Source organism: Nomascus leucogenys, chromosome 1a (assembly GCF_006542625.1).
Source record: "Nomascus leucogenys isolate Asia chromosome 1a, Asia_NLE_v1, whole genome shotgun sequence".
In the NCBI taxonomy this organism is placed as follows: domain Eukaryota; kingdom Metazoa; phylum Chordata; class Mammalia; order Primates; family Hylobatidae; genus Nomascus; species Nomascus leucogenys.
This window is the reverse complement of record NC_044381.1, coordinates 16,258,438-16,285,102: the sequence shown is the minus strand read 5'-3', so window position 1 is coordinate 16,285,102 and position 26,665 is coordinate 16,258,438. Positions and strand designations below refer to the sequence as shown.

General features: G+C 39.8%; 1 protein-coding gene across 3 annotated transcripts in view; it reads right to left on the bottom strand.

The window, feature by feature from the left end:
- The window catches only part of CCDC171 (coiled-coil domain containing 171), a 414,598-nt gene extending 388,035 nt beyond the window's left edge, over window positions 1–26,563 (bottom strand). For all 3 annotated transcript variants that reach the window (XM_030817262.1, XM_030817163.1, XM_030817225.1), the window contains exons 1-3: window positions 26,449–26,563; window positions 13,922–14,076; window positions 4,273–4,408 (exon numbers count right to left, since the gene is read on the bottom strand). In XM_030817262.1, the coding sequence (XP_030673122.1) occupies window positions 4,273–4,408; window positions 13,922–13,965 (180 nt within the window). In that variant the 5' untranslated portion in view covers window positions 13,966–14,076; window positions 26,449–26,563. The remainder of the gene's footprint in view (window positions 1–4,272; window positions 4,409–13,921; window positions 14,077–26,448) is intronic.
- Between the last annotated feature and the right edge of the window lie 102 nt (window positions 26,564–26,665).

The following is a 26,665-nucleotide window of genomic DNA, read 5'->3' as shown; positions in this document are numbered from 1 at the left end:
CCACCTCAGCCACTCAAGTAGCTGGGATTATAGGTGCGCACCACCACACCGAGCTAATTTTTGCATTTTTAGTAGAGACAGGGTTTCGCCATGTTGGCCAGGCTGGTCTCAAACTCCTGACCTCAAGTGATTCACCCACCTCAGCCCCCTAAAGTGCTGGGATTACAGGTGTGAGCCATGGCACCCATCCTGTAACTATAATTTCTAAAATGTGATATGTATCTGTGATTTCCATTGATGATACTCAAAAGTACTGCTAACACTACTATGACTTGTTAAAAGGAGGACTGGCTGGGTCAAGCCCTTCAGAACTGAAGGAAATGCTTAATATCAGTTAGAGGTTAATAAAAATAAAATTATAAGTTTTCCCCATCTATGTTCACAGATTCCCTGATTTCTCCTTCGGAGGACTCCAGCTTAAGAATCCCCGCTCTCAAGAGTACTGGCTGGGTCACACAATATCTTCAGGCCATAAAGCCTACGGACTAGGCCTAAGTTTCCAGTATTTTTTGGCTAAAAGAAGTTATGTCAGCCAGGTACAGTGGCTCACACCTGTTGTCTCAGCACTTTGGGAGGCCAAGGCGGGTGGATCACTTGAGCCCAGAAGTTCAAGACCAGCCTGGACAACATGGCAAAACCACACCTCTACAAAAATACAAAAAATTAGCCAAGCATGGTGGCACATGCATGTCTGTAGTCCCAGCTCCTCAGGAGGCTGATGTAGGAGATCACTTGAGTCCAGGAGTTCGAGACCAGGCTGCAGTGAGCCAAGATCACACCATTGCACTCCAACCTGGGTGACAGAGTGAGACCCTGTTTCAAAAGAAAAAAAAAAAAACAGTTATGTCACTCTCCTTTACCCTCTCTCTTTCTAATTTATCTGGATTTTCTTGCTCTGTCATCACTATCTGGGCCAATGAGATATCTGAATAGCCTCACAGTCTTCTTGTCCTATTTTCCACAACGTTATTGTTACGCTCAAATGATTCTAAAAACCTTACGGTATTTTCCCATCCCAATCATCTACATCAATGCAACTTAGTCTCATCTGGAATGTATGAGTCTATAAGCAATTCTTCTCCCCATACCCTCTTGTCTACTAATAAATCCTTTCAACAGTAATCTATTATTTGAATACCTATCAAAGAAACCTGTAGCTCAGAAAAATGAAGTAACTTGCCCAAGATCCCCCAACAATAAAACTCCGAGAGAAGTCTTTAAAGATATTTTGTGCCAATCACTGTGCATGATTTGTGTTTGCATTAGGAATACCTGATAAGGCAAATATGGCCTTTGTTTTTAGATCACTGCATTCTTCTCTGCCTTGCTTCCTGATGGGTACGCTTGGAGATTATATGGCTAAAAAATTTAACTACATAATACAAGTATGATCATCTAAAGAAATAACTGAAGGGCAAGCACAGTGGCTCACTGGCTCACACCTGTAATCCCAGGACTTTGGGAGGTTGAGGCAGGTGGATCACTCGAGGTCAGGAGTTCGAGACCAGCCTGGCCAACATGGTAAAACCCCGTCTCCACTAAAAATACAAAAATTTGGCCAAGCGCAGTGGCTCACACCTATAATCCCAGTACTTTGGGAGGCCAAGGCGGGTAGATCACAAAATCAGGAGTTCAAGACCAGCCTGGTCAAGATGGTAAAACCCTGTCTCTACTAAAAATACAAAAATTAGCCAGGCACAGTGGCAGGCACCTGTAATCCCAGCTACTCAGGAGGCTGACGCAGGAGAAACACTTGAATCTGGGAGGCAGAGGCTGCAGTGAGCCAAGATAGCACCATTGTACTCCAGACTGGACAACAAACTGAGACAAAAAAAAAGAAAAAGAAAAAGAAAAAGAAATAATTGAAAAAATAATAATAATTGGTAACATAAATCTAGAGTTGAACCAATTATAATTTCCTGTTTTAAGAAAACTGTCTTCCTTCCCTAAGATAATTTCCTATCTCTTTAATGTGAACATATACTTCAAAACATTTTGATCAAATAAAAGAGAATAGTGTGTTCTGCTGAGAAATCTAATGACAACTATAAACATATTATGAAATAATATATTTATTTTTATTTTATTTTTTGTAGATACAGGGTCTCACTCGGTTGCCCAGGCTGGTCTTGAACTCCTGGGCACAAGCAATCCTCCTGCCTTGGCCTCCCAAAGTGCTGGGATTACAGGCATGAGCCACCACACCTGGCTGTGAGATAATTTATTTAATAGAGGAATGATTATCATCACATTAATACTCTCAAGATTGTGCCACTGCACTCCAGCCTGGGCGACAGAGCGAGACTCCGCCTCAAAAAAAAAATAAATAAATAAGTTTCAGAGTTTATGAATAATTAGCATACATTTAACACATACCACTTTATATGGATTATTACAATGTAAATAGAAGCAATTACTTCAATTATCACTTAAAAATTACCTCAATTGGGCTGGGCGCAGTGGCTCACACCTGTAATCCCAGCACTTTGGGAGGCCAAGGTGGGCAGATCACCTGAGGTGAGTTCAAGACCAGCCTAGCCAACATGGTAAAACCCCATCTCTACTAAAAATACAAAAATTAGCCGGGCATGGTGGCATGTGCCTGTAATCCTAGCTACTGGGGAGGCTGAGGCAAGTGATTCTCCAATCACTTGAACCTGGAGGCAGTGGTTGCAGTGAGCCGAGATCACTCCACTGCACTCCAGCCTGGGTGACAGAGACTTCATCTCAAAAAAAGAAAAATTGTAATAATAATATTACCTCAATTGGTACTAAAAAAATACAAAGAAAATGATTATATATTCATCTCTTGTTATTTCAATCAGCAATACCACTGCTCCTTAGATACCCTGAAAAAAAATCATCTTTTCATGCTCTCCTCTGTTGCCCAGGCTGGAGTGCAGTTGCACGATCTCAGCTCACTGCAACCTTCCAGCTCCAGGGTTCAAGCGATTCTCCTGCCTCAGCCTCCCAAGTAGCTGAGATTACAGGTGTGCGCCACTATGCCCAGCTAATTTTTGTATTTTTAGTAGAAATGGGGTTTCACCATGTTGGCCAGGCTGATCTCGAACTCCTGACTTCAAGTGATCCACCCACCTTGGCCTCCCAAAGTGCTTGGATTATAGGCATGAGCCACCACACCTGGCCCTTTTCATATATTTATTCAATACACAACTACTGACGGCCTACTATGTGCCAGTAAACATGAGCAATATGGAGACAAAGTGTGATCACTGTTTTCAGCTCTCAGGGGGTTTACAAACTAAAGAAGAGCAGGTAAGCATGATATAAATGTTTTAGTTCTAAAATATCTGTAACAGCAACATGTTGTGGAAGAACAAAGTAGTAGCCGGTTTCACTTAGAGAGACATTAAAAGGTTTCCCAACATGAGAACTGCAGAACTTAGCAAAAAGGGAAGAAAAACATACTATTTACACTTAACTGTCAATAAATTACAGCTACTATTACAGTACACAAGCACTTTCCAAATTTTATTTCACTTAATTATCACAACAACCCTTTGGGACCAGCAGTTCACAATGAGAAACCAATGGTGTACAGGATAAATAAGTAGCCCAAGATGACGCATCTTGTAAATAGAAAGGCCAGGAATGAATTGAGCTCTGTGTAATTTGATATTCTTCCCACTACACCAGGTGGCCTAAACTGAGTTTTAAGAATAAATAAGATTTAGCAGAGAAAAAAGGAGAAAAAACACAGCAGAGAGAAGAGGCATAAAGATATGACTCATGAATTTTCTTAGAAGGGAAGGAAAACTATCTTGGAATATATATATATATACATATGAAATATATATACACACACATACATACTAATAAAAGAAATAATGACTTATAAACTAAGACAATTTATGAATAGAACTATGATTAAAAATTCCATACTCAAATTTACTTAAGAGATTGCTCCACAATTGAGACCTTAAAGGAACCTACATTATGATTTCAAAAATGTCTGATTTACAAATCCTTTAATCATCAAACATGTTCATAAATTAATAATTTTAATCAATTGAACCCATTAATTAAAATAAATCTAAGATAACATACGAATAAACATAATTCATTAAAGTTCTACTTTAACACTTATGCAATTACACTACATTTTAAAATCATGTTTTCTTTATTACAATTTCCTTTTTAAACCCAAGAATGGTATAGTTATAAAAGTTAAACATGGAGTTTTTCATATGAAATAAATCTAAAAAATCAAACTCAACTTTTAACATTATTTGAGATGAAAATAAATTGTACCTCTGCACTGCATTTGGTTGTTATTTCTAATTTTTCTTTTTTAGCCCGACAGAGTTTCTTCCTGAGATCAGCAGTAATATCCAACTCTGTTTCATTTTTAAGTATTTGTTTTACATCCAATGAGGCATTCTTCAACCTATAAAATGAGATTACAGTAAAATGTATATGCTTCTCATAAAGCACGTTTCAGAGCATTTCTGTTATTTCTGATAACTTATTTTTCAAAAAACAAAGAGAACATGACATGGTTCTTGACTTAGAGTTCACAATCTAGCAAAAGATGTCCATTGCAAAAGCTATGCAGAAATACAAAGTAGTGTATATAGATAGATAGATACCTAGCAACAAACCACTGTCTAATGGGAAATTACCACATTATTCAAGATTGCTACTTAAACTGTCTGATCATATCACAAGCTGGAAAATTTGGGAAGAGACTGCGTTCTCCCACTTTTTTTCTTTGTAAATAATATATTTTGTTTCTTGTAAATGTAATACATAATACAAAAAGAAAAATGTCAGACTAAAGCACACTACTCTCTCCCAAAAATAAAAATTAAAATTGAAAATTAAAATAACAGCAAACAGAATTTAGAGGTATAAACTCACAAGAGAAAGAACACAAAAGATGAGATAATAGCAACAAATTACTGGAAGCTGAAATGCATGTGGACAAGTGGTAACTGATAACCCCCAAAAGCTCAGTAATTGGCAACATCTTTGAAAATGGAGGTAAAAGTAGAGCAGAAAACAGGAGAATTATTTGAAAGTCTGTCAACAAAATAATTACATCCTCAGATCCCCTATCCCCTATACCACACAACTGGGTACCTATCTCTTTCCCAGTCTGGCAGAAAAACACTAGGGGTTTATTCCCTGGAGAGGATAAAACGGAGGGTCTCTGGATCAGAAGACATTAGATACAAATGACCTAAGTTTTTTATACTATATACAAGAAGCTTGAGTTAAAAGTTATATAATGAAAGAGCGCTGTAGAGTTTTAACACTACTTGTCTTGCCAGAATGTTCTTGCCAGAACGATGGCAGTCAAGCAGAGATTGGAAGTGTCTTCCCTACAGAACCTAAGCAACCAGGTGAAAAATACCTAAAGATACTGATGCCAGTGGTTCTCTAGCAAAACAGCTTAACCATATAACCCTACAGAGCACGCCACAAACACAAAGCCTCACACACTGAGCTTCCAGTCATCTTTTTTAGGTTAAGCCCCTACTCTTCAATATAAGCAGACAGCCAACAATCACCAAAAGTTTAGTAAGCATCTAATATGATAAACAGAGACCAAAAATATGGTGCATGGAAAGAAGCATGCCTTGAAAGATTATGCAGAAAGATGACAACTTAGAAGAGGGAAAAAAAAAAAACTAACATTGTCTCCTAAAAAAATAGGGGAGAGTATATCATCCATATGTCACATCCATGACTGCAATAAGAAATGAAATATTCAGAGAAAAAAAAAACAGCTCTTAAAAATCAAAAACACAGCCGGGTGCAGTGGCTCACGCCTGGCCTCCAAGCACTTTGGGAGGCTGTGTCAGGCAGATCACTTGAGGCCAGGAGTTCAAGACCAGCCTGGCCAACATAGTGAAATCCTGCCTCTACTAAAAATACAAAATTAGCTGGGTGTGGTGGCTCATGCTTGTAATCCCAGCTACTTGGGAGGCAAAGGCAGGAGAATCCTTGAACCCGGGAAGCAGAGGTTGCAGTGAGCAGAGATCACACCATTGCACTCCACCCTGGGCAACAAGAGTGAAATTCCATCTCAAAAAAAAGAAAAGAAAAGAAAAAGAAAAGAAATCAAAAACACAAACTAAGAAAATGAAAAACTAAATAAATAAAAATAAAAGAAAAATCTCCCAGAAAATAAAGCAAAAAAAGAGATGGAGATGAAAAACAGAAAATTTTTTAAATTAGAAGACTGTCCAAGAAGTTCAAAATCTAAATAAAGGTGCAGAATGAGAAAAAATAAATTTATAACATTAAATAGTCTTAATATTTTGTAAGCATTGTTCTAAGCATTTTACATATATAAACTTATTTATTCTTCACAATAATCTCATGAGATTGGTACTATTATGACCTCCTATTACCCAAGTTCACAGGGCTAGTGAAGGGCAGAGCTGAAATTCAAACCCTGAAAGCCTGGCTCCATGATATATCCTCTTAACCACTGCACTACAATGTCTCTCTGAAGGGGAGGAAACTGTTATAGAAACAAATCCATGGAAATAGGCAGATTCCGAAGGATATAAGTTTTACCAAAAGGGCCAATTAAAAGAGCACAGGTTAAATGCATGGAAATTTCAGAAAACAAGGAACAAAAAAGTAGTTCCTCCAAACTCTAGAGAGAAATAAATAGGTTTTATACACAAGACTAAGAAATATGTTTGACTATAAAAATCCCTGAAAGACAACCTAGGCAATACCATCCTGGACATAGGAACGGGCAAAGATGTCATGACAAAGATGCCTAAAGCAATCACAACAAAAGCAAAAATTGACAAATGGGATCTAATTAAACTTAAGAGCTTCTTCATGGCAAAAGAAACTATCAACAGTGTAAACAGACAACCTAGAGAATGGGAAAAAAAATTTGCAAATTATACATCTGACAAAGGTCCAATATCCAGCATCTATAAGCAACTTAAACAAATTTACAAGAAAAAAAAACACTAAAAAGTGAGCAAAGGACATAAAAAGACACTTTTCAAGAGAAGACATACATGCAGGCAACAAGCATATGAAACAAAGATCAGTATCATGATCATTAGAGAAACGCAAATCAAAACCACAATGAGATACCATCTCACACCAGTCAGAATGGCCATTATTAAAAAGTCAAAAAATAATGCCGGGCGCGGTGGCTCACGCCTATAATCCCAGCACTTCAGAAGGCCGAGGCGGGTAGATCACTTGAGGTCAGGAGTTTAAGACCAGCCTGGCCAACATGGCGAAACTCCGTCTCTACTAAAAAATACAAAAATTAGCTGGACGTTGGGCGGGTGCCTGTAATCCCAGCTACTGGGGAGGCTGAGGCAGGGAGAATTGCTTGAACCTGGGAGGAGGAGGTTGCAGTGAGCCAAGATCATGCCACTGCACTCCAGCCTGGGTGAAAGAGTGAGATCCATCTCAAAAAAAAAGTCAAAAAATAATAGATGGGGGCAAGGATGCAGGAAAAAAGGGAACACTTACTTATACACTGATGATGGCGAATGTAAATTAGTTCAACCATTCTGGAAAGCAACATGGTGATTCCTCAAAGAGCTTAAAACAGAACTGCTATTCAACCCAGCAACCCTATTACTAGGTATACACCCAGAGGAATATAAATCATTCTACCGTAAAGACATATGCATACAAATGTCCACTGCAGCACTATCCACAATAGCAAAGGCATGGAATCAAACTAAGTGCCCATCAATGACAGACTGGATAAAGAAAATTTGGTACATATACACCATAGAATACTATGCAGCCATAAAAAATAATGAGATCATGTCTTTTGTGGGAACATGAATGGATCTAGAGGCCATTATCCTTAGCAAACTAACCCAGGAAAGGAAAACCAAATACCACGTGTTCTCACTTATAAATGGGAACTAAATGATAACTCATGGACACAAAGAAAAAAATAATGGACTACTTAAGGGCAAAGGGTGTGGGAAGGAAGAAGAGCAGAAAAATAACTATTGGGTACTAGGCTTAGTACCCGGGTGATGAAATAATCTGTACAACAAATCCCCATAGCACGAGTTTGCCTATATAACAAACCTGCACATGTATCCCCGAACCTAAAATAAAAGTTAAAAAAAAAATGTCTGACATCATTTCTCAACAGAAACACTGGAAATTAGGAAATAATGCTGCAATGCCCAACAAAATTCCAAGGGAAAAATCATTTCTAACTTAGAATTTTATACCCAGCAAATTATCATCCAAAGACAAGACTACAAGAAAGACAATTTCAGATCTGCCAGGCCTCAAAATATTTATCTCCCATGAACTTTCTCAGGAGACTAATGGAACATTTACTCCACCGAAATAAGGATCAAAATGAGAAAGAGAAAGACATGGGATTCTAGAAGTAGGGTACTCGACACAAGAAAATAGCAGAGGGATTTCCAGGATAGTGATGGGAGGAAATACTAAGATGACACTTGTGCAGCAAAGCACTTAAAGGGAAATCTGTTCCAGCAGGACTGGTCAAAGCCTCCAGGAGTGATTTCTTTAAGAAGATGAAAACACACCAGGTGCAGTGGCTCACACCTGTAAACCCACCACTTTGGGAGGCCAAAGCAGGAGGATCACTTGAGCCCAGGAGGTCAAGATTGCAGTGAGCCATGACTGTGCCACTGCGCTACAGCCTCGGTGACAGAACAAAACCCTGTCTTAAAAAAAAAAAAAGAAGATGATGATGATGATGAAAACAAAAAACATATTGAGAGAGATTTATGTAATGTGTTTGGAGCATGAAGTTGAATTCCTGGTAAGTTCATAGAAACTAAGCAAACAAACCAAATAAGAAACCAGGTAATTATTAATCCAAGCAAAATAAAATGTACAAGAAAGTAAAAAATGTCACTGAATACTACTACATGGGCTCAACTTAAAGTTTTCATAACTATAATGTAAACATTGAATAACTAATTTAAGATTATAATATCACTAAATGTAGAGAACAGAACGGGAAGCAGGCAGGAATGAGAACTAAATTATGATCTTCTGTACCAGGAAGTCAGTAGATAACAGTTAAAGCTAAAAAACTCAATTAGCAACATGAAAAAAAAATTTTAAGAGATGAAAAATACCACCTCAGAGAGTTGAAAAAATGATTGTTTTTAGGAATCTAGAAAGTGGATTTGCCTCAAAGAAATTAGTACTGCTGTTTTCTGTAATGACACTAAGTAAATTTTATAGCACAATGGATTATTTAAATAATGTGCACATATGACTTTTTTAAAAATAAGACTAAAATAAAACTAAGAGAATCAATGAAACCAAAATTTGGTTCTTTGAAAAGAGCAATAAAGTTAATAAACCTTTAGCTAGATTAACAAAGAAAAAAAAGAAAAAACTCAAATTATGAAAATAATGAAGGAGGAAACATCATTACCATCTAGAAGGATTATAAGGGAATATTCTGTAAAACAGTATACAAACAAATTAAACAATTCAGATGAAATGGATGAATTCCTAGAAAAACACAAATTACTGAAACTAACTCAAAAGGAAATAAAAAATCTGGATAGATCTATAACAGATAAGGATATTGTATTATCTAACCACAGAAAAAGGCCAAGCACAGATAGTTTCACTGGCAAATTGTACCAAACACGTAAAGAAAAAATAATACCAATCTTTACGTAACAGGAAAAAACACTTCTCAACCCATTCTATGAATCCGGCATTACTCTAATACCAAAACCAGACTAACTTATCACAAGAGGGGAAAACAGATTAACACCCCTCACGAATACAGATGGAAAAATCCTCAACAAAACATTAGCAAACCAAGTAGCCAGGCATGGTGGCACCTGCCTGTAGTCCCAGCTACTTGGGAGGCTAAGGTGGGGGGATCACTTGAGCACAGGAGTTCAAGGCTGCAGTGAGCTATGATCACCACTGCACACTGGCCTAGGTAACAGAGTAAGACCTCATCTCAAAAAAAAAGAAAAAATGGGCAAACCAAATCCAGCAACATCTTTAAAAGATTATACAACACAACTAAGCAGGATGTATCCCAAAAATATAAAATCAGTATAACATCTGAAAATTAATTGATGCAATACACAATTTTAATGAAAGAAAGCGGCTAGGTGTGATGGCTCATGTCTGTAATCCCAGCACTTTGGGAGGCCAAGGCAGGATAGCTTGAGGCCAGGAGTTCGAGGCTAAGTGCGGATAGTTCCAGCTACTCAGGAGGCTGAGGCCAACCACCTGAGCCCAGGAGTTTGAGGTTGCACTGAGGTATGACCAGACCACTGCAATCAACTCTGGGTGACACAGCAAGACTGTCTCTAAAATTAATTAATTAATTAATTAATTAAATAGAAGACAAAAACTACATGATTATCTCAACGGATGCAGAAAAAGCATTTGACAAAATCCAACACCTATTCATGATAAAAACTATCAACAAACTACAAGAAAATTTCCACACCTGAAAAAGGACAGCTACAAATAACCTACAGCTGGCATCATACTTAATGGTGAAAGACTAAACGCTTCCAGTAAGATCTGAAACAAGAAAAAGAAATCTGCTATTAACACTTCTAGTCAAGATGTATTGCCGGGCACGGTGGCTCAAGCCTGTAATCCCAGTACTTCGGGAGGCCGAGGTGGGTGGATCACGAGGTCAGGAGGTCAAGACTATCCTGGCTAACATGGTGAAACCCCATCTCTACTAAAAATACAAAAAAATTCTCCTGGCATGGTGGCGGGCACCTGTAGCCCCAGCTACTCCGGAGGCTGAGGCATGAGAATGGCGTAAGCCTGGGAGGCGGAGCTTGCAGCGAGCCGAGATCGCACCACTGCACTCCAGCCTGGGCAACAGAGTGAGACTCCGCCTCAAAAAAAAAAAAAAAAAAGATGTATTGGAGATGTAGATGGTGCAATCGTGCAACACAAAAGAAATAAAAGGCATGCATAGTGGAAAAGAAGAAGTAAAACTGTCTTTAATTACAAAGGACATGATTCTGAAAGAAAATTCTAGAAATCCACTAAGAAAAAACAGACTAGAACTAAAATCAATTTCAGCAAGGTCACAGAATACAAGATCAATACACAAAAATCAATTATACTTCTACATACTAGCAATGAACAATCCAAAAACAAAATTAAGAAAACAATTCTATTTATAACAGCATCAAAAATAATAAAATAAATTTAACAAAAGAAATGCAAGGCCAGGGATGGTGGCTCCTGCCTGATCCCAGCACTTTGGGAAGCCAAGGCAGGAGGATCACTTGAGGCCAGGAGCTCAAGACCAGCCTGAGAAACATAGCAAGATCTTGTCTCTACAAAAATAAAAAAAAAATTGGCCAGGCATGGTGGTACATGCCTGTGGTCCTAGCTACTCAGGAGGCTGAGGCAGGAGGATCACTTGAACTCAGGAGTTGAGGCCACAGTGAGCTAAGATCATGCCACTGTACTACTCTAGCCTGGGCAACAGAGCAAGACCTTGTCTCAAAAAAAAAAAAGTGAAAGATTTTTACACTGAAAAATACAAAATGTTGTTCAAAGAAGTTGAAAAGCTAAACAAATGGAAAGACATTCCACCATATTCACATTCATGTAAGGAAAACTCAATATTATTAAAATGGCAATTCTCCCCAAATTATTCTACATATTCAATATAATCCCGATTAAAACCCCAACAGACATTTTTGCAGAAACTGAAAAGCTGATCCTAAAATTCATATGGAAAGACAAAGAATTCAAAATAGCCAAAACAATCTTGAAGAACAAATGGGAAAACTTTTGATTCCTAATTTCAAAACTTACTATAAAGCTACAGTGATCAAGACAATGTGATATTGGATTAAGAACAGACATGTACGCCTGTAATCCCAGCACTGTGGGAGGCTGAGGCAGGTGGATCACAAGTTCAGGAGTTCAAGACCAGCCTGCCCAAGATGGTGAAACCCCGTCTCTACTAAAAATACAAAAATTAGCTGGGCACAGTGGCAGGTGCCTGTAATCCCAGCTACTTGGGAGGCTGAGGCAGGAGAATCACCTGAACCCGGGGGGAGGAGGTTGCAGTGAGATCACACCACTGCACTCCAGCCTTGACAACAGAGTGAGACTCTGCCTCAAAAAAAAAAAAAAAAAAAAAAAAAAGCAGACATATAGATCAATATATCAGAGTTAAGACTCTAGAAATAAACCTATACTTAAATAGTTAAGTAATTTTCAACAGAAGTACCAAGGCAATTCAAAGGGGAAAGGTTACTCTTATCAACAACGCTGCTGGAACAACTGGCTATCCACATGCAAAGAGACAAATTTAGACCCTTACCTCATATAGAAAGTAACTTAAAAGTTACAAAAAGTAACTTAAAATAGAGCACTAAATATAAGAGCTAAAATTATAAAACTTCTGGAAGAAAACATAGAAGAAAAATCTTCATGACCTTAAGTTAGTCAGAGATTTCTTATATACAAAACTAAAAGCACAACTCCTACAGGAATAGAACTGATAAACTGGACTTCATCAAAATTAAAAACTTGTGCATTTCCAAAGACATTATTAAGAAAATGAAAAGTCAAGCCACTAAACAGGAGAAAAATGTCTGCATATTATATATCTTATTTTTTGTTGTTGTTGTTGTTGAGACAAGGTCTCGCTCTGTCACCCTGGCTCAAGTACAGTGGCATGATCTCGGCTCACTGCAATCTCCGCCTCCCAGCTTCAAACAATTCTCGTGCCTCAGCCTCTGGAGTAGTTGGTAGCACACAGGCACACCACCACAACTGGCTAATTTTTGTATTTTTTTTGTAGAAATGGGGTTTCGCCATGTTGGCCAGGCTGGTCTCGAACTCCTGGGCTCAAGCAATCCACCTACCTCAGCCTCCCCAAGTGCTAGGATTACAGGCATGAGTTACTGCACCAGGCCAGCAAATCATGTATCTGATAAAGGACTTGCATTCCAAATATACAAACACTCTTAAAGCTCAATAACATCAAAATAAATAACACAATTTAAAAATAAACAGATCTGAAGAGACATTTCACCAATGAAGATATATGAATTACCAAAAAGCACATGCAAAGATGTTCAACATCATTAATCATTAGGAAAATTCAAATTATAACCACAATAACATACAACTTCACACTCACCAAAATGGCTACATTGAAATAGTCAGATAAAAACCAGTATTGGTCAGGATATGGAGAAATTAAAACCCCCAATTATTGCTAGTGATAATATAAAATGACCCAGCCACTTTAGAACACAATTTGGCAGTTTCTTGAAAATTTTAACATAAATTTACTATATGATACAGCATTGCTGCTCCTAAGAATCTACTTAAGGGAAACAAAAACATACGTCAACACAAAGACATATGCAAATGTGCACAGCAACATTATTCATAGTACCCAAAAAGTGGAAACAACTCAAATGTCTGTCAACTGGTAGATGGGCATAATGTGGCATATCCATACAATGGAATACTATCAGCAATAAAAAGAAACGAAGGCTGCTATGTGCTACAACTTGACAAACCTCAGGAACAGTAGCCATGAATTAGAGCTGGGCCGATGAAGAAAGAGGAATTAAAGCCACAGAGGTTAAAGAAAACAAAACAGAAATATAAGTAAGAAAAAATACAAGCAAAAGATTTAAAGTAGTGGAAAAGAACAAGCAAGTCTCTAGTAACAGGACGAAGTTCAGACACACAGACTTCTGTGGTCCAAATTAACAGAGGAGCACAAAATCCCCATAAAGTCTCTAGAATCAGTTCCAATTCTTATGAGGCTTCATTCATGCTCCTTCAGTCCCACAGAATTTCTACTCCCCTTACCATCCCATGAGAATTCTTACAGTTAGCTCTACAACCACTGACTTCTCCCTGTTCCTTGCAACTAAAAACATTCATCAACTACAAGAAGAGACTAGAGGCTTACCTTTGGGTATCACCAGTGCCATTACTTGAAGTATTCAAATTCATGATGTTTTCCAACTCTTTCAAAATACCCTGCTGTTTCTTAATGCCATATTTCTTTCTTGATGATTAAAATCGCCCAAGATGTCTGTGGCTTCAGGTTAGATGATTTGAGGTCTGTTAAAATAGTAAATGATACAATAGCAGTTTGAGTCCTGATACTATTGGAGATTTTTCTTGTTTTTTGGCTTATTTGTATTTTTTAAATTATTGTATAACACACATGAATACTGGTATTCCAAAAAACTATAATGTTTTACTATATGTCTTTCAAAAACGATTGGAAGCCGGAATCATGGTATGCACCTGTAGTCCTAGCTACTCGGGAGGCTGAGGCAAGAGGATTGCTTGAGCCCAGGGTTTAAGGCCAGCCTGGGCAACAAAGTGAAACCATCTCTGAAAAATATTTTTGTCTAATAACACTTTTAAAATAAAAAGGATTGGAAACAACAATGACAAAATGTTTAAAAGGTGTTCCTTATTATAAGAATGCAGTAATGATGAAACTATTAAACTATTTTCTCAAATGAAAAACAGATTATCAAAATAGTAAAAAATTATTCTTGAAAATGTAAAAAGAATATGTAGTGCCTATCTCTAGGGCATAAAATTCACTTTGGAAGAAAGTGAAGTGCAGGTCCCCAAAGCCTTTTTCATAAATGAGACATCAAAGATGCCAAGGTACTCCCAACCAAAAGATTACATGATAACTTTCAAAGTCCTTCTCCCAAGCGATCAAAGAGGAAGAAGGGAAGTGAAGAGTATCTGTCACTTATTCTGGCCTACTTTTTGGAACCTTCTTCTACAGCTGATATTCCAAATTATACAGAGCCAAAGTAAGTTACTTTACCACAGTGTTAGGAGTCTCTAGGTAAACACTTTAAACAGAGAAATAACAATAATTAAGTCCAAATAGACACAAATATAAATATGCCAAAAGGGCCTCCTGGTGTCCCTAGTGGAAGTCCAGTATCCTAAGAAAGATGGTAAGCTTTGGACTCAGAAAGATCTGAATTAGGATTCTATTAAATATCTTACAAGTATGTGGCCTTTGGGCAAGTTACTTAAAACTCTTTGAGCCTGTTTCTTCAACCATATAAAGGGAATAACTATATCAATATCATATATTTAAAATCCAGTAATATATTCAGCACATATTCAGTGCCCAGCCACCACCCATTTATATTACTAAACACAGAACTCTCTGAAAAAATATAATAATCCCCGATAAAGGAAGGGAGTGAGTGATGCTTGGGGTGATTTGGTCTAGGGGAAAGATGTAATAATTGATAAGTGAAATTGTAGGTGTATAGAGACATCTAGACCTCAGAGAGATCACCAAAAGAAAAGGAACTCAAATAAGCAGACTGAGATGGAGACTGTATCTCAGTGCTGAGAACTAACAGCTCCTACATATACATCCAAAGGATCTTTACAACAGTGATTCACATGGCTAACTGAACAGTCTGACCTAGGACAGAGGTTGAAATTTTGGCCAAGATGATGTGGGAATGGGGAGATCCCATATCTCCAGCGACCTGAAAGACTAGGTTGGAAATAGTGGTAGACAAATGAATACCACCGTCATTCACCTACTGAGCACCTACTACAGCGTCAAGCACTGTACTTGGTATTTTATATATAGCATTGCGATCCTTACAACACTGCAATGTAAGGATTATCCCATTTTTCTACCAAGAAAACCAAGACTGAGATTAAAAGTAACTTGAGCCAGGTGTGGTGGCTCACGCCTGTAATCCCAGCACTTTCGGAGGCAGAGGCAGGCAGATCACCTGAGGTCGGGAGTTCTAAACCAGCCTGACCAACATGGAGAAACCCCATCTCTACTAAAAATATAAAATTAGCCAGGAGTGTTGGCACATGCCTGTAATCCCAGCTACTCAGGAGGCTGAGGCGGGAGAAGTGCTTGAACCTGGGAGGCGGAGGTTGCAGTGAGCCAAGATAGCACCATTGCACACAAGCCTGGCCAAAAAGAGAGAAACTCCATCTCGAAAAAAAAAAAAAAAAAAAAGAAGAAGTAACTTGAAAAAGTCACATAGTTACAGAACCAAGATTACAATTCATAACTCTCTGACACTGAAGTCCAAGTTCTTTCTACAAGGCCACTGATGACACATAAAGCTGAACTATAAGTTATCTTACCTGCGGGTTATTATCCTCACTTTATAAGAAAACTCATCTGATTCAGAGAGGCTCAACTGTCTTGCCCAAAGCCATTCAGCTGTTAAGGGGGGGCGGGGGCACCAAGGAGTCTCTATCAAGCTCTTCAGATATTGTCCCAAAATCTTGTCACGTTATCACCACACTCCTGAAGATCAGACCCCAGGGAAACTCCCTTCAGAATGAAAGTAAGAGTTAGAACCTAGAAGGAATGGACCCTTCTGTATTTAAGAGTAATATTCAAGGCACAAAAACACGTACACGAAATGTTCCTGTTTTGTTGAAAAGCTTAAATACACATACACACAGGTGGCACAACAGGCATAAACAGACCTCTATTTATCTCTTAGGAAAATAATTTCAGATAGTTAGGGCCTTAATCATGTTTTTGTATATTGGGCAGAGAAGCGTGGGAAGAAAAAGTTACCAAAATTTTAATAAAGTTGTTTCAATAAAGTTAAAGAGAATCATCATACTTCAGTGGATTATTTTGGCACCTAACATCTTCAAATCTGAATGGTCCTCTAAAGAGATAGCGTCTTCCATAGCTCAGAAGCAAGTTTCATCTACTTCTAGCTCACTGATATATAACCAGTAGAATACAGCAAAGATGAAGGGATGCCACTCTTAGGATTACATTATATAAGACTTTTATCTTAGCAGACTGAATGACAATCTCCTACTGACATTAAAGAAGCAATGTCAGGCCAGGCACAGTGGCTCATGCCTGTAATCCCAGCACTTAGGAAGGCCGAGGTGGGTGGATCACGAGGTCAGGAGTTCGAGACCAGTCTGGCTAAAATGGTGAAACCCCAACTCTACTAAAAATAAAGAAAATTAGCTGGGTGTGGTGGTGGGCACCTGTAATCCCAGCTACTCAGGAGGTTGAGATAGGAGAATAACTTGAACCCAGGACGCAGAGACTGCAGTGAGCCGAGATCGCGCCACTGCACTCCAGCCTGGGCTACAGAGTGAGACTCCATCTTAAAAAAAAACAACAACAACAAAAAAAAAAAAAACAGAAGTAAAATGTCATGCTGTGAACTGCCCATGGAAGAGGCCACATGGCAAAGAACTGCAGGCAGCATCTTGGACCTAAGGTGAAAAAATCTTGAGTAACAGACAGGTAAGACAGGAAAATGGGTTTCCACACCAGCTCTGCCTGTGTGTCTTTTATCAAGTCTTTTTTTTTTTTTTAATTTTCTTCATCTTCCTCACTGATGTCAGCTCCTGATGACACAGAGACAAGGATTTACTTCTCTGTGTGTTTTAGGAAGACTAAATCAATAAAGGACCAAAGTTGATAGGGTCAGCGGCTGAATTTGAACTATGATGGGATTCCCATGCAATCGAGCATGGCAGAGAAGGGGCAGTAAAATCTCCTCCCTCTTCTTCCACCAGGTGAAAAGGCAAGGAATGATGAGGACAGTCAAGTTCAGAGTCACAGGACAGTAATGAAAATGTCAATGGAATACGAAGTTAAGTTAAAGAACTGCACTGACCTTAGAGAGTATTTATTTCTAGCTTTACTTGGAACTTCCCTGTGAAACTCCACTAAGTTAAAATACACAATTTGGCCAAACTATGTCAGTGATTAAAAATTCCTTATGACATGCAACCAAAATCAGCCTTTTTCTTCTTCAATATTTGTTTAACTGTAAATATTACTTTCCATTTGAAAACATTCAATTGATCATTACTTGAGAACAAACTATATGACACAAAGTCATTCCCTGCTGTCATCATTCCAATTGTCACAAAAGTCCCTTCTCCAGGCATCGTACTAAAAACTTTTTACATATTATCTCATTTCACTCTACACCAACTCCAAGGGGAAGATAATGCTAATATTCATACTTTATACATTAGGAAACCAGGGCTTAAAGATAAGCAGTCACAGAGAAGGTTCCAAGATGGCCGAATAGGAACAGCTCCAGTCTGTAGCTCCCAGCGTAAGTGACCAGAATATGGGTGATTTCTGCATTTCCAACTGAGCTTCCACTGGTGACACCCAGGCAAACAGGGTCTGGAGTGGACCTCCAGCAAACTCCAACAGACCTGCAGCTGAGGGTCCTGACTGTTAGAAGGAAAACGAACAAACAGCAAGGACATCCACACCAAAACCTCATCTGTACGTCACCATCAACAAAGACCAAAGGTAGATAAAACCACAAAGATGGGGAGAAACCAGAGCAGAAAAGCTGAAAATTCTAAAAAACGGAGCGCCTCTTCTCCTCCAAAAGAACGCAGCTCCTCACCAGCAACAGAACAAAGCTGGACAGAGAATGACTTTCATGAGTTAAGAGAAGAAGGCTTCAGACGATCGGTAATAATAACCTTCTCCGAGCTAAAGGAGGATGTTCAAACCCATCGCAAAGAAGCTAAAAACCTTGAAAAAAGGTTAGATGAATGGCTAACTAGAATAAACAATGCAGAGAAGTCCTTAAAGGACCTGATGGAGCTGAAAACCATGGCAAGAGAACTACGTGACAAATGCACAGGCTTCAGTAGCCAATTTGATCAAGTGGAAGAAGGGGTATCCGTGATTGAAGAACAAATGAATGAAATGAAGTGTGAAGAGAAATTTAGAGAAAAAAGAGTATAGAGAAATGAACAAAGCCTCCAAGAAATATTGGACTATGTGAAAAGACCAAATCTATGTCTGACTGGTGTACCTGAAAGTGACGGGGAGGGCCGGGCGCAGTGGCTCACGCTTGTAATCCCAGCACTTTGGGAGGCTGAGGCGGGCGGATCACGAGGTCAGGAGATCGAGACCACGGTGAAACCCCGTCTCTACTAAAAATACAAAAAAATTAGCCGGGCGTTGTGGCGGGTGCCTGTAGTCCCAGCTACTCGGAGAGGCTGAGGCAGGAGAATGGCGTGAACCCGGGAGGCGGAGCTTGCAGTGAGCCAAGATTGCGCCACTGCACTCCAGCCTGGGCGACAGAGCGAGACTCCGTCTCAAAAAAAAAAAAAGAAAGTGACGGGGAGAATGGAACCCAGTGGAGAACACTCTTCAGGATATTATAAAGGAGAACTTCCCCAATCCAACTAGGCAGGCCAACATTCAAATTAGGAAATACAGAGAACGCCACAAAGATACTCCTTGAGAAGAGCAACTCCAAGACACATAACTGTCAGATTCACCAAAGTTGAAATGAAGGAAAAAATATAAGGGCAGCCAGAGAGAAAGGTCAGGTTGTCCACAAAGGGAAGCCCATCAGACTAACAGCGGATCTCTCGGCAGAAACTCTACAAGCCAGAACAGAGTGGGCGCCAATATTCAATATTCTTAAAGAAAAGAATTTTCAACCCAGAATTTCATATCCAGCCAAACTAAGCTTCATAAGTGAAGGAGAAATAAAATCCTTTTCAGACAAACACATGCTGAGAGATTTTGTCACCACCAGGCCTGCCTTACAAGAGCTCCTGAAGGAAGCACTAAACATGGAAAGGAACAACTGGTACCAGCCACTGCAAAAACATGCCAAATTGTAAAGACCATCAAGGCTAGGAAAAAACTGCATCAACTAACGAGCAAAATAACCAGCTAAGATCATAATGACAGGATCAAATTCACATAACAATATTAACCTTAAATGTAAATGGGCTAAATGCTCCAATTAAAAGACACAGACTGGCAAATTGGACAAAGAGTCAAGACCCATTGGTGTGCTGTATTCAGGAGACCTATCTCACGTGCAGAGACACACATAGGCTTAAAATAAAGGGATGAAGGAGGATCTGCCAAGCAAATGGAAAACAATAAAAGCAGGGGTTGCAATCCTAGTCTCTGATAAAACAGACTTTAAACCAAAAAAGATCAAAAGAGACAAAGAAGGCCATTACATAATGGTAAAGGGATCAGTTCAGCAAGAAGAGCTAACTATCCTAAATATATATGCACCCAACACAGGAGCACCCAGATTCATAAAGCAAGTCTTAGAGACCTACAAAGAGACTTAGACTCCCATACAACAATAATGGGAGACTTTAAAACCCCACTGTCAACATTAGACAGATCAATGAGACAGAAAGTTAAAAAGGATATCCAGGAATTGAACTCAGCTCTGCACCAAGCAGACCTAATAGACATCTACAGAACTTTCCACCACAAATCAACAGAATATACGTTCTTCTCAGAACCACATCACACTTATTCCAAAATTGACTACATAGTTGGAGGTAAAGCACTCCTCAGCAAATGTAAAAGAACAGAAATTACACAAACTGTCTCTCAGACCACAGTGCAACCAAATTAGAACTCAGGATTGAGAAACTCACTCAAAACTGCTCAACTACATGGAAACTGAACAACCTGCTCCTGAATGACTACTGGGTACATAACGAAATGAAGGCAGAAATAAAGATGTTCTTTGAAACCAATGAGAGCAAAGATACAACATACCAGAATCTCTGGGACACATTTAAAGCAGTGTGTAGAGGGAAATTTATAGCACTAAATGCCCACAAGAGAAAGCAGGAAAGATCTAAAATGGACACCCTAACATCACAATTAAAAGAACTAGAGAAGCAAGAGCAAACACATTCAAAAGCTAGCAGAAGGCAAGAAATAACTAAGATCAGAGCAGAACTGAAGGAGATAGAGACACAAAAAACCCTTCAAAAAATCAGTGAATCCAGGAGCTGGTTTTTTGAAAAGATCAACAAAATTGACAGACCGCTAGCAAGACTAATAAAGAAGAAAAGAGAGAAGAATCAAAGATGTAATAAAAAATGATAAAGGGGATACAACCACCAATCCCACAGAAATACAAACTACCATTAGAGAATACTATAAATACCTCTATGCAAATAAACTAGAAAATCTAGAAGAAATGGATAAATTCCTGGACACATACACCCTCCCGAGACTAAACCAGGAAGAAGTTGAATCCCTGAATAGACCAATAACAGGTTCTGAAATTGAGGCAATAATAGCCTACCAACCAAAAAATGTCCAGAACCAGATGGATTCACAGCCGAATTCTACCAGAGGTACAAGGAGGAGCTGGTACCATTCCTTCTGCAACTATTCCAATCAATAGAAAAAGAGGGAATCCTCCCTACTCATTTTATGAAGCCAACGTCATCCTGATACCAAAGGCTGGCAGAGACCCAACAAAAAAAGAGAATTTTAGACCAATATCCCTGATGAACATCGATGCAAAAATCCTCAATAAAATACTGGCAAACCAAATCCAGCAGCATATCAAAAAGCTTATCCACAACGATCAAGTTGGCTTCATCCCCGGGATGCAAGGCTGGTTCAACATACGCAAATCAATAAACGTAATCCATCACATAAACAGAGCCAAAGACAAAAACCACATGATTATCTAAACAGATGCAGAAAAGGCCTTTGACAAAATTCAACAGCCCTTCATGCTAAAATCTCTCAATAAACTAGGTATTGATGGGACATATCTCAAAATAATAAGAGCTATTTATGACAAACCCACAGCCAATATCATACTGAATGGGCAAAAACTGGAAACATTCCCTTTGAAAACTGGCACAAGACAGGGATGCCCTCTCTCACCACTCCTATTCAACATAGTGTTGGAAGTTCTGGCCAGGGCAATCAGGCAGGAGAAAGAAATAAAGGGTATTCAATTAGGAAAAGAGGAAGTCAAATTGTCCCTGTTTGCAGATGACATGATTCCATGTTTAGAAAACCCCATCATCTCAGCCCAAAATCTCCTTAAGCTGATAGACTTCAGCTAAGTCTCAGGATACAAAATCAATGTGCAAAAATCACAAGCATTCTTATACACCAATCACAGACAGAGAGCCAAATTATGAGTGAACTCCCATTCACAATTGCTTCAAAGAGAATAAAATACCTAGGAACCCAACTTACAAGGGATGTGAAGGACCTCTTCAAGGAGAACTACAAACCACTGCTCAACAAAATAAAAGAGGACACAAACAAATGGAAGAACATTCCATGCTCATGGATAGGAAGAATTAATATTGTGAAAATGGCCATACTGCCCAGGGTAATTTATAGATTCAATGCCATCCCCATCAAGCTACCAATGACTTTCTTCACAGAACTCTTAAAAACTACTTTAAAGTTCATACAGAACCAAAAAAGAGCCCACACTGCCAAGACAACCCTAAGCAAAAAGAACAAAGCTGGAGGCATCACCCTACCTGACTTCAAACTATACTACAAGGCTACAGTAACCAAAACAGTATGGTACTGGTACCAAAACAGAGATATAGACCAATGGAACAGAACAGAGCCCTCAGAAATAATACCACACATCTACAACCATCTGACCTTTGACAAACCTGACAAAAACAAGCAATGGGGAAAGGATTCCCTATTTAATAAATGGTGCTGGGAAAACTGGCTAGCCATATGGAGAAAGCTGAAACTGGATCCCTTCCTTACACCTTTTACAAAAATTAATTCAAGATGGATTAAAGACTTAAATGTTAGACCTAAAACCATAAAAACCCTAGAAGAAAATCTAGGCAATACCATTCAGGCCATAGGCATGGGCAAGGACTTCATGACCAAAACACCAAAAACAATGGCAACAAAAGCCAAAATTGACAAATGAGATCTAACTAAACTAAAGAGCTTCTGCACAGCAAAAGAAACTACCGTCAGAGTGAATAGGCAACCTACAGAATGGGAGAAAATTTTTACAATCTACCCATCTGACAAAGGGCTAATATCTAGAATCTACAAAGAACTTAAACAAATTTACAAGAAAAAATCAAACAACCCCATCAAAAAGTGGGCAAAGGATATGAACAGACACTTCTCAAAAGAAGATATTTATGCAGCCAACAGACACATGAAAAAATGCTCATCATCACTGGCCATCAGAGAAATGCGAATCAAAACCACAATGAGATACCATCTCATGCCAGTTAGAATGGCGATCATTAAAAAGTCAGGAAATAACAGGTGCTAGAGAGGATGTGGAGAAATAGGAACACTTTGACACTGTTGGTGGGACTGTAAACTAGTTCAACCATTGTTGAAGACAGTATGGTGATTCCTCAAGGATCTAGAACTAGAAATACCATTTGACCCAGCCATCCCATTACTGGCAGCCAGAGAGAAAGGTCAAGTTACCCATAAAGGGAAGCCCATCAGACTAACAGTGGATCTCTCAGCAGAAACTCTATATCATGCTGCTATAAAGACACATGCACACATGTTTATTGCAGCACTATTAGCAATACCAAAGACTTGGAACCAACCCAAATATCCATCAATGATAGACTGGATTAAGAAAATGTGGCACATATACACCATGGAATACTATGCAGCCATAAAAAAGGATGAGTTCATGTCCTTTGTAGGGACATGGATGAAGCTAGAAACCATCATTCTGAACAAACTATCGCCAGGACAGAAAACCAAACATGACATGTTCTCACTCTTAGGTGGGAATTGAACAACGAGAATACTTGGACACAGGGTGGGGAACATCACACACCAGGGCCTGGCAGGGAGTGGGGGAAGGGGGGAGGTATAGCATTAGGAGATATACCTAATGTAAATGACAAGTTAACGGGTGCAGCACACCAACATGGCACATGCATACATATGTAACAAACCTGCACGTTGTGCACATGTACTCTATAACTTAAAGTATAATAATAAAAGAAATAAAAATAAAAGATATTCAGTCACTTGCCTAAAGTCACATCTCTCACATCTCTAGTGACAGGGTCAGGATTTACACCCAAGTTAGCTGACTCCAGAGCTCTGCTGTGTGCCTTGCTATTGGCCCTCAAGACACAGTTCATCTCAGCCAGGGAAGCATGTAAGACCTCACTTATCAGGGAAGCACTTCTGCTCTTTGCTGGAGATTTCTTAAAAATATCATTTTTCCAGCCGGGCGCGGTGGCTCACGCTTGTAATCCCAGCACTTTGGGAGGCCGAGGCGGGCGGATCATGAGGTCAGGAGATCGAGACCACGGTGAAACCCCGTCTCTACTAAAAATACAAAAAAAAAATTAGCCAGGCGTGGTGGCGGGCGCCTGTAGTCCCAGCTACTCGGAGAGGCTGAGGCAGGAGAATGGCGTGAATCCGGGAGGCGGAGCTTGCAGTGAGCAGAGATAGCGCCACTGCACTCCAGCCTGGGCAACACAGCGAGACTCCGTCTCAAAAAAAAAAAAAATATCATTTTTCCCCATATACAAACTGAAAAGCCATGGCCTTCTCAAAAAAAGATTACTCAGACCTTCAGTCGATTCTCAATCCAGATAGCACCTTCACAGCTCTGGACCAAAACCAGGCCATCCTGTAGCAGTAATAGATAAAGAAAGGCAAGGTTTAAATTAGCTTTTTATGTTAATGTATTAATAGATTGATCTTTTTTTCATAGTGGAGTTGAACTAATTTCACCATTCCTACTAAAATAGATGGGATATTATGTGTATCATTCATCAATGAGAAGCATTTTTAAAAATAGATAAAAGGGTAATTGAGGCCAAGGGATCAGTGATCTGGACATCCTGAGAGGAGGTGCCAGCCAGAAAGGCAAATCTACTTTAAATTTCAGAGCCACTGCTGGTAAAAAATTTTTCTACCTCACATCTGAGTCCTTCAGTTGGTCATCCCAAATGCACTCATCTTTCAGTGTGTTTGCACAGATCAGAAGAAAAACGAGGGATGGGTGGATGAAAAGATAGAAATTCCTATTATTGAGCCACTTACTATATGCCAGATACTGAGATCAGCATTCCTGATCTCATTTAATCCCAACATCTCTATGAGATTATGCACATTTCACAGATAAGAAAACTGAGGCTTGGAGATGTTGAGTAATTTGTGTAAAAATATTCAGCCGGAGAATGAGAATTCAAATCCACATCTGGCTAAGTCCATCCTCTTTCACTACACAGTGCTGTCTTCATTAGTAACCACACCTGTGTTGGAAGTGTTTCTCAGCATAGGTACACAATCAACCTTTAAATGGAAAGTTTGGTTCTTACATCAAAACAAGACCAAGACTAAGGGACTGAGACAACCAAAACGTTTTAGAATCAAATGAGACTTTAGAGACTAAGTCCATCCTCCTTATCTGACAGATAAGGAACCTAACGCCTAGGAAGGTTAGGTGGTTTGCCTGCGGGGACGCAGCTCATAAATGGCTGAGCCAAGACTAATACAGAAAGCTACAAACTAAGACTATGCCCTTCATCTTTCCTCTTAGCAGGTTGCACTGCCTTTGTTTCCTCTGCATTTTATGAAAAACCATGTTCATCTTCTGCTCTACCACTGTTTTGTTGAGAGTAGGAACTAGCAGTTAAATAAGTGACATGCCCGGCGCGGTGGCTCACGCCTGAATCCCAGCACTTTGGGAGGCCGAGGCGGGCGCATCACGAGGTCAGGAGATCGAGACCACCCTGGCTAACACAGTGAAATCCCGTCTCTACTAAAAATACGAAAAAATTAGCTGGGCCTGGCGGCGTGCGCCTGTTGTCCCGGCTGCTGGGGAGGCTGAGACAGGAGAATGGCGTGAACCCGGGAGGTGGAGCTTGCAGCCAGCCGAGATCGCGCTACTGCACTCCAGCCTGGGTGACAGAGCAAGACTCCATCTCAAAAAAAAAAAAGTGACAAAATCGTATGTTCTTTTCTCCAATATTATGAAAACCATAAAACATCGGTATGTCATGTATTCAAAAGAGCTGGACACCAACTCTAATAAACAAAGACGTATTTATCTCATTTACCTAAAATGTATACATGGAATATGTATTTTCCTAGAATCAATATCATAATGGAATAAAAAAACTTCAAAAAGTCGGCTCCATTTCTGCAGAAAATTTACAGCTTTGGGAAAACGCACAGCTGACTCAGATTCTAAGTCTCTCAGAGTCCTGGAGGGTAGGTAGAAGCTGCAGGTGACAGTCTAGCACAACTCATTCCCGTTTATCAAACATCTGTAGAGTGTCTAGTGTGTGGCCGGCATTTAAAAAAGGGGAGAGGGGGGAGAAAGACGTGGTCCCTATCCTCGAGGGGCTTACTGATTCTCGGGAAGGAAAGCGCTCCGCAGCAGTAACCCTAAGAAGCTCCAAATCCCGGTCCTCTGCCTCTCCCCTGGTCCCTATCCGGCGCTCTGGTACAGCCGCAGCATCTCTGGCTAGGATGCTCCACGGAGATCTTCCTCCAGGTGGGCGGGGAGACCCAGCCCAGGGAGCTAGAGGCATACCCCAAAGGCGACGCCAACAGCCCCAGGGCCGCCCCAAACTCACTCAGGGGCCCCTACAACCCTCTCAATACCTCCCTCCCAAGTCGTCCGCCTCGAAGCCCCCACACCCTGCGGTTACCTCAGGGGTCTCGCGTGATCCATGCTGCATACCCAAGACACCAGGGGCCGCTCCAAGTCTCACGGTTAGGAAGCCCAGGCGGCCGACGGGGATAAGAGGAAAAACTGTTGGAACACGACGGACTCTAGGACCGGGGAGGAGGGGGACAAAGAGCAAAGGGGACAGAAGGGGACGAACCCCCGGGAGGTGAAGTTTACAACTGCCACTTCCGGAGCTG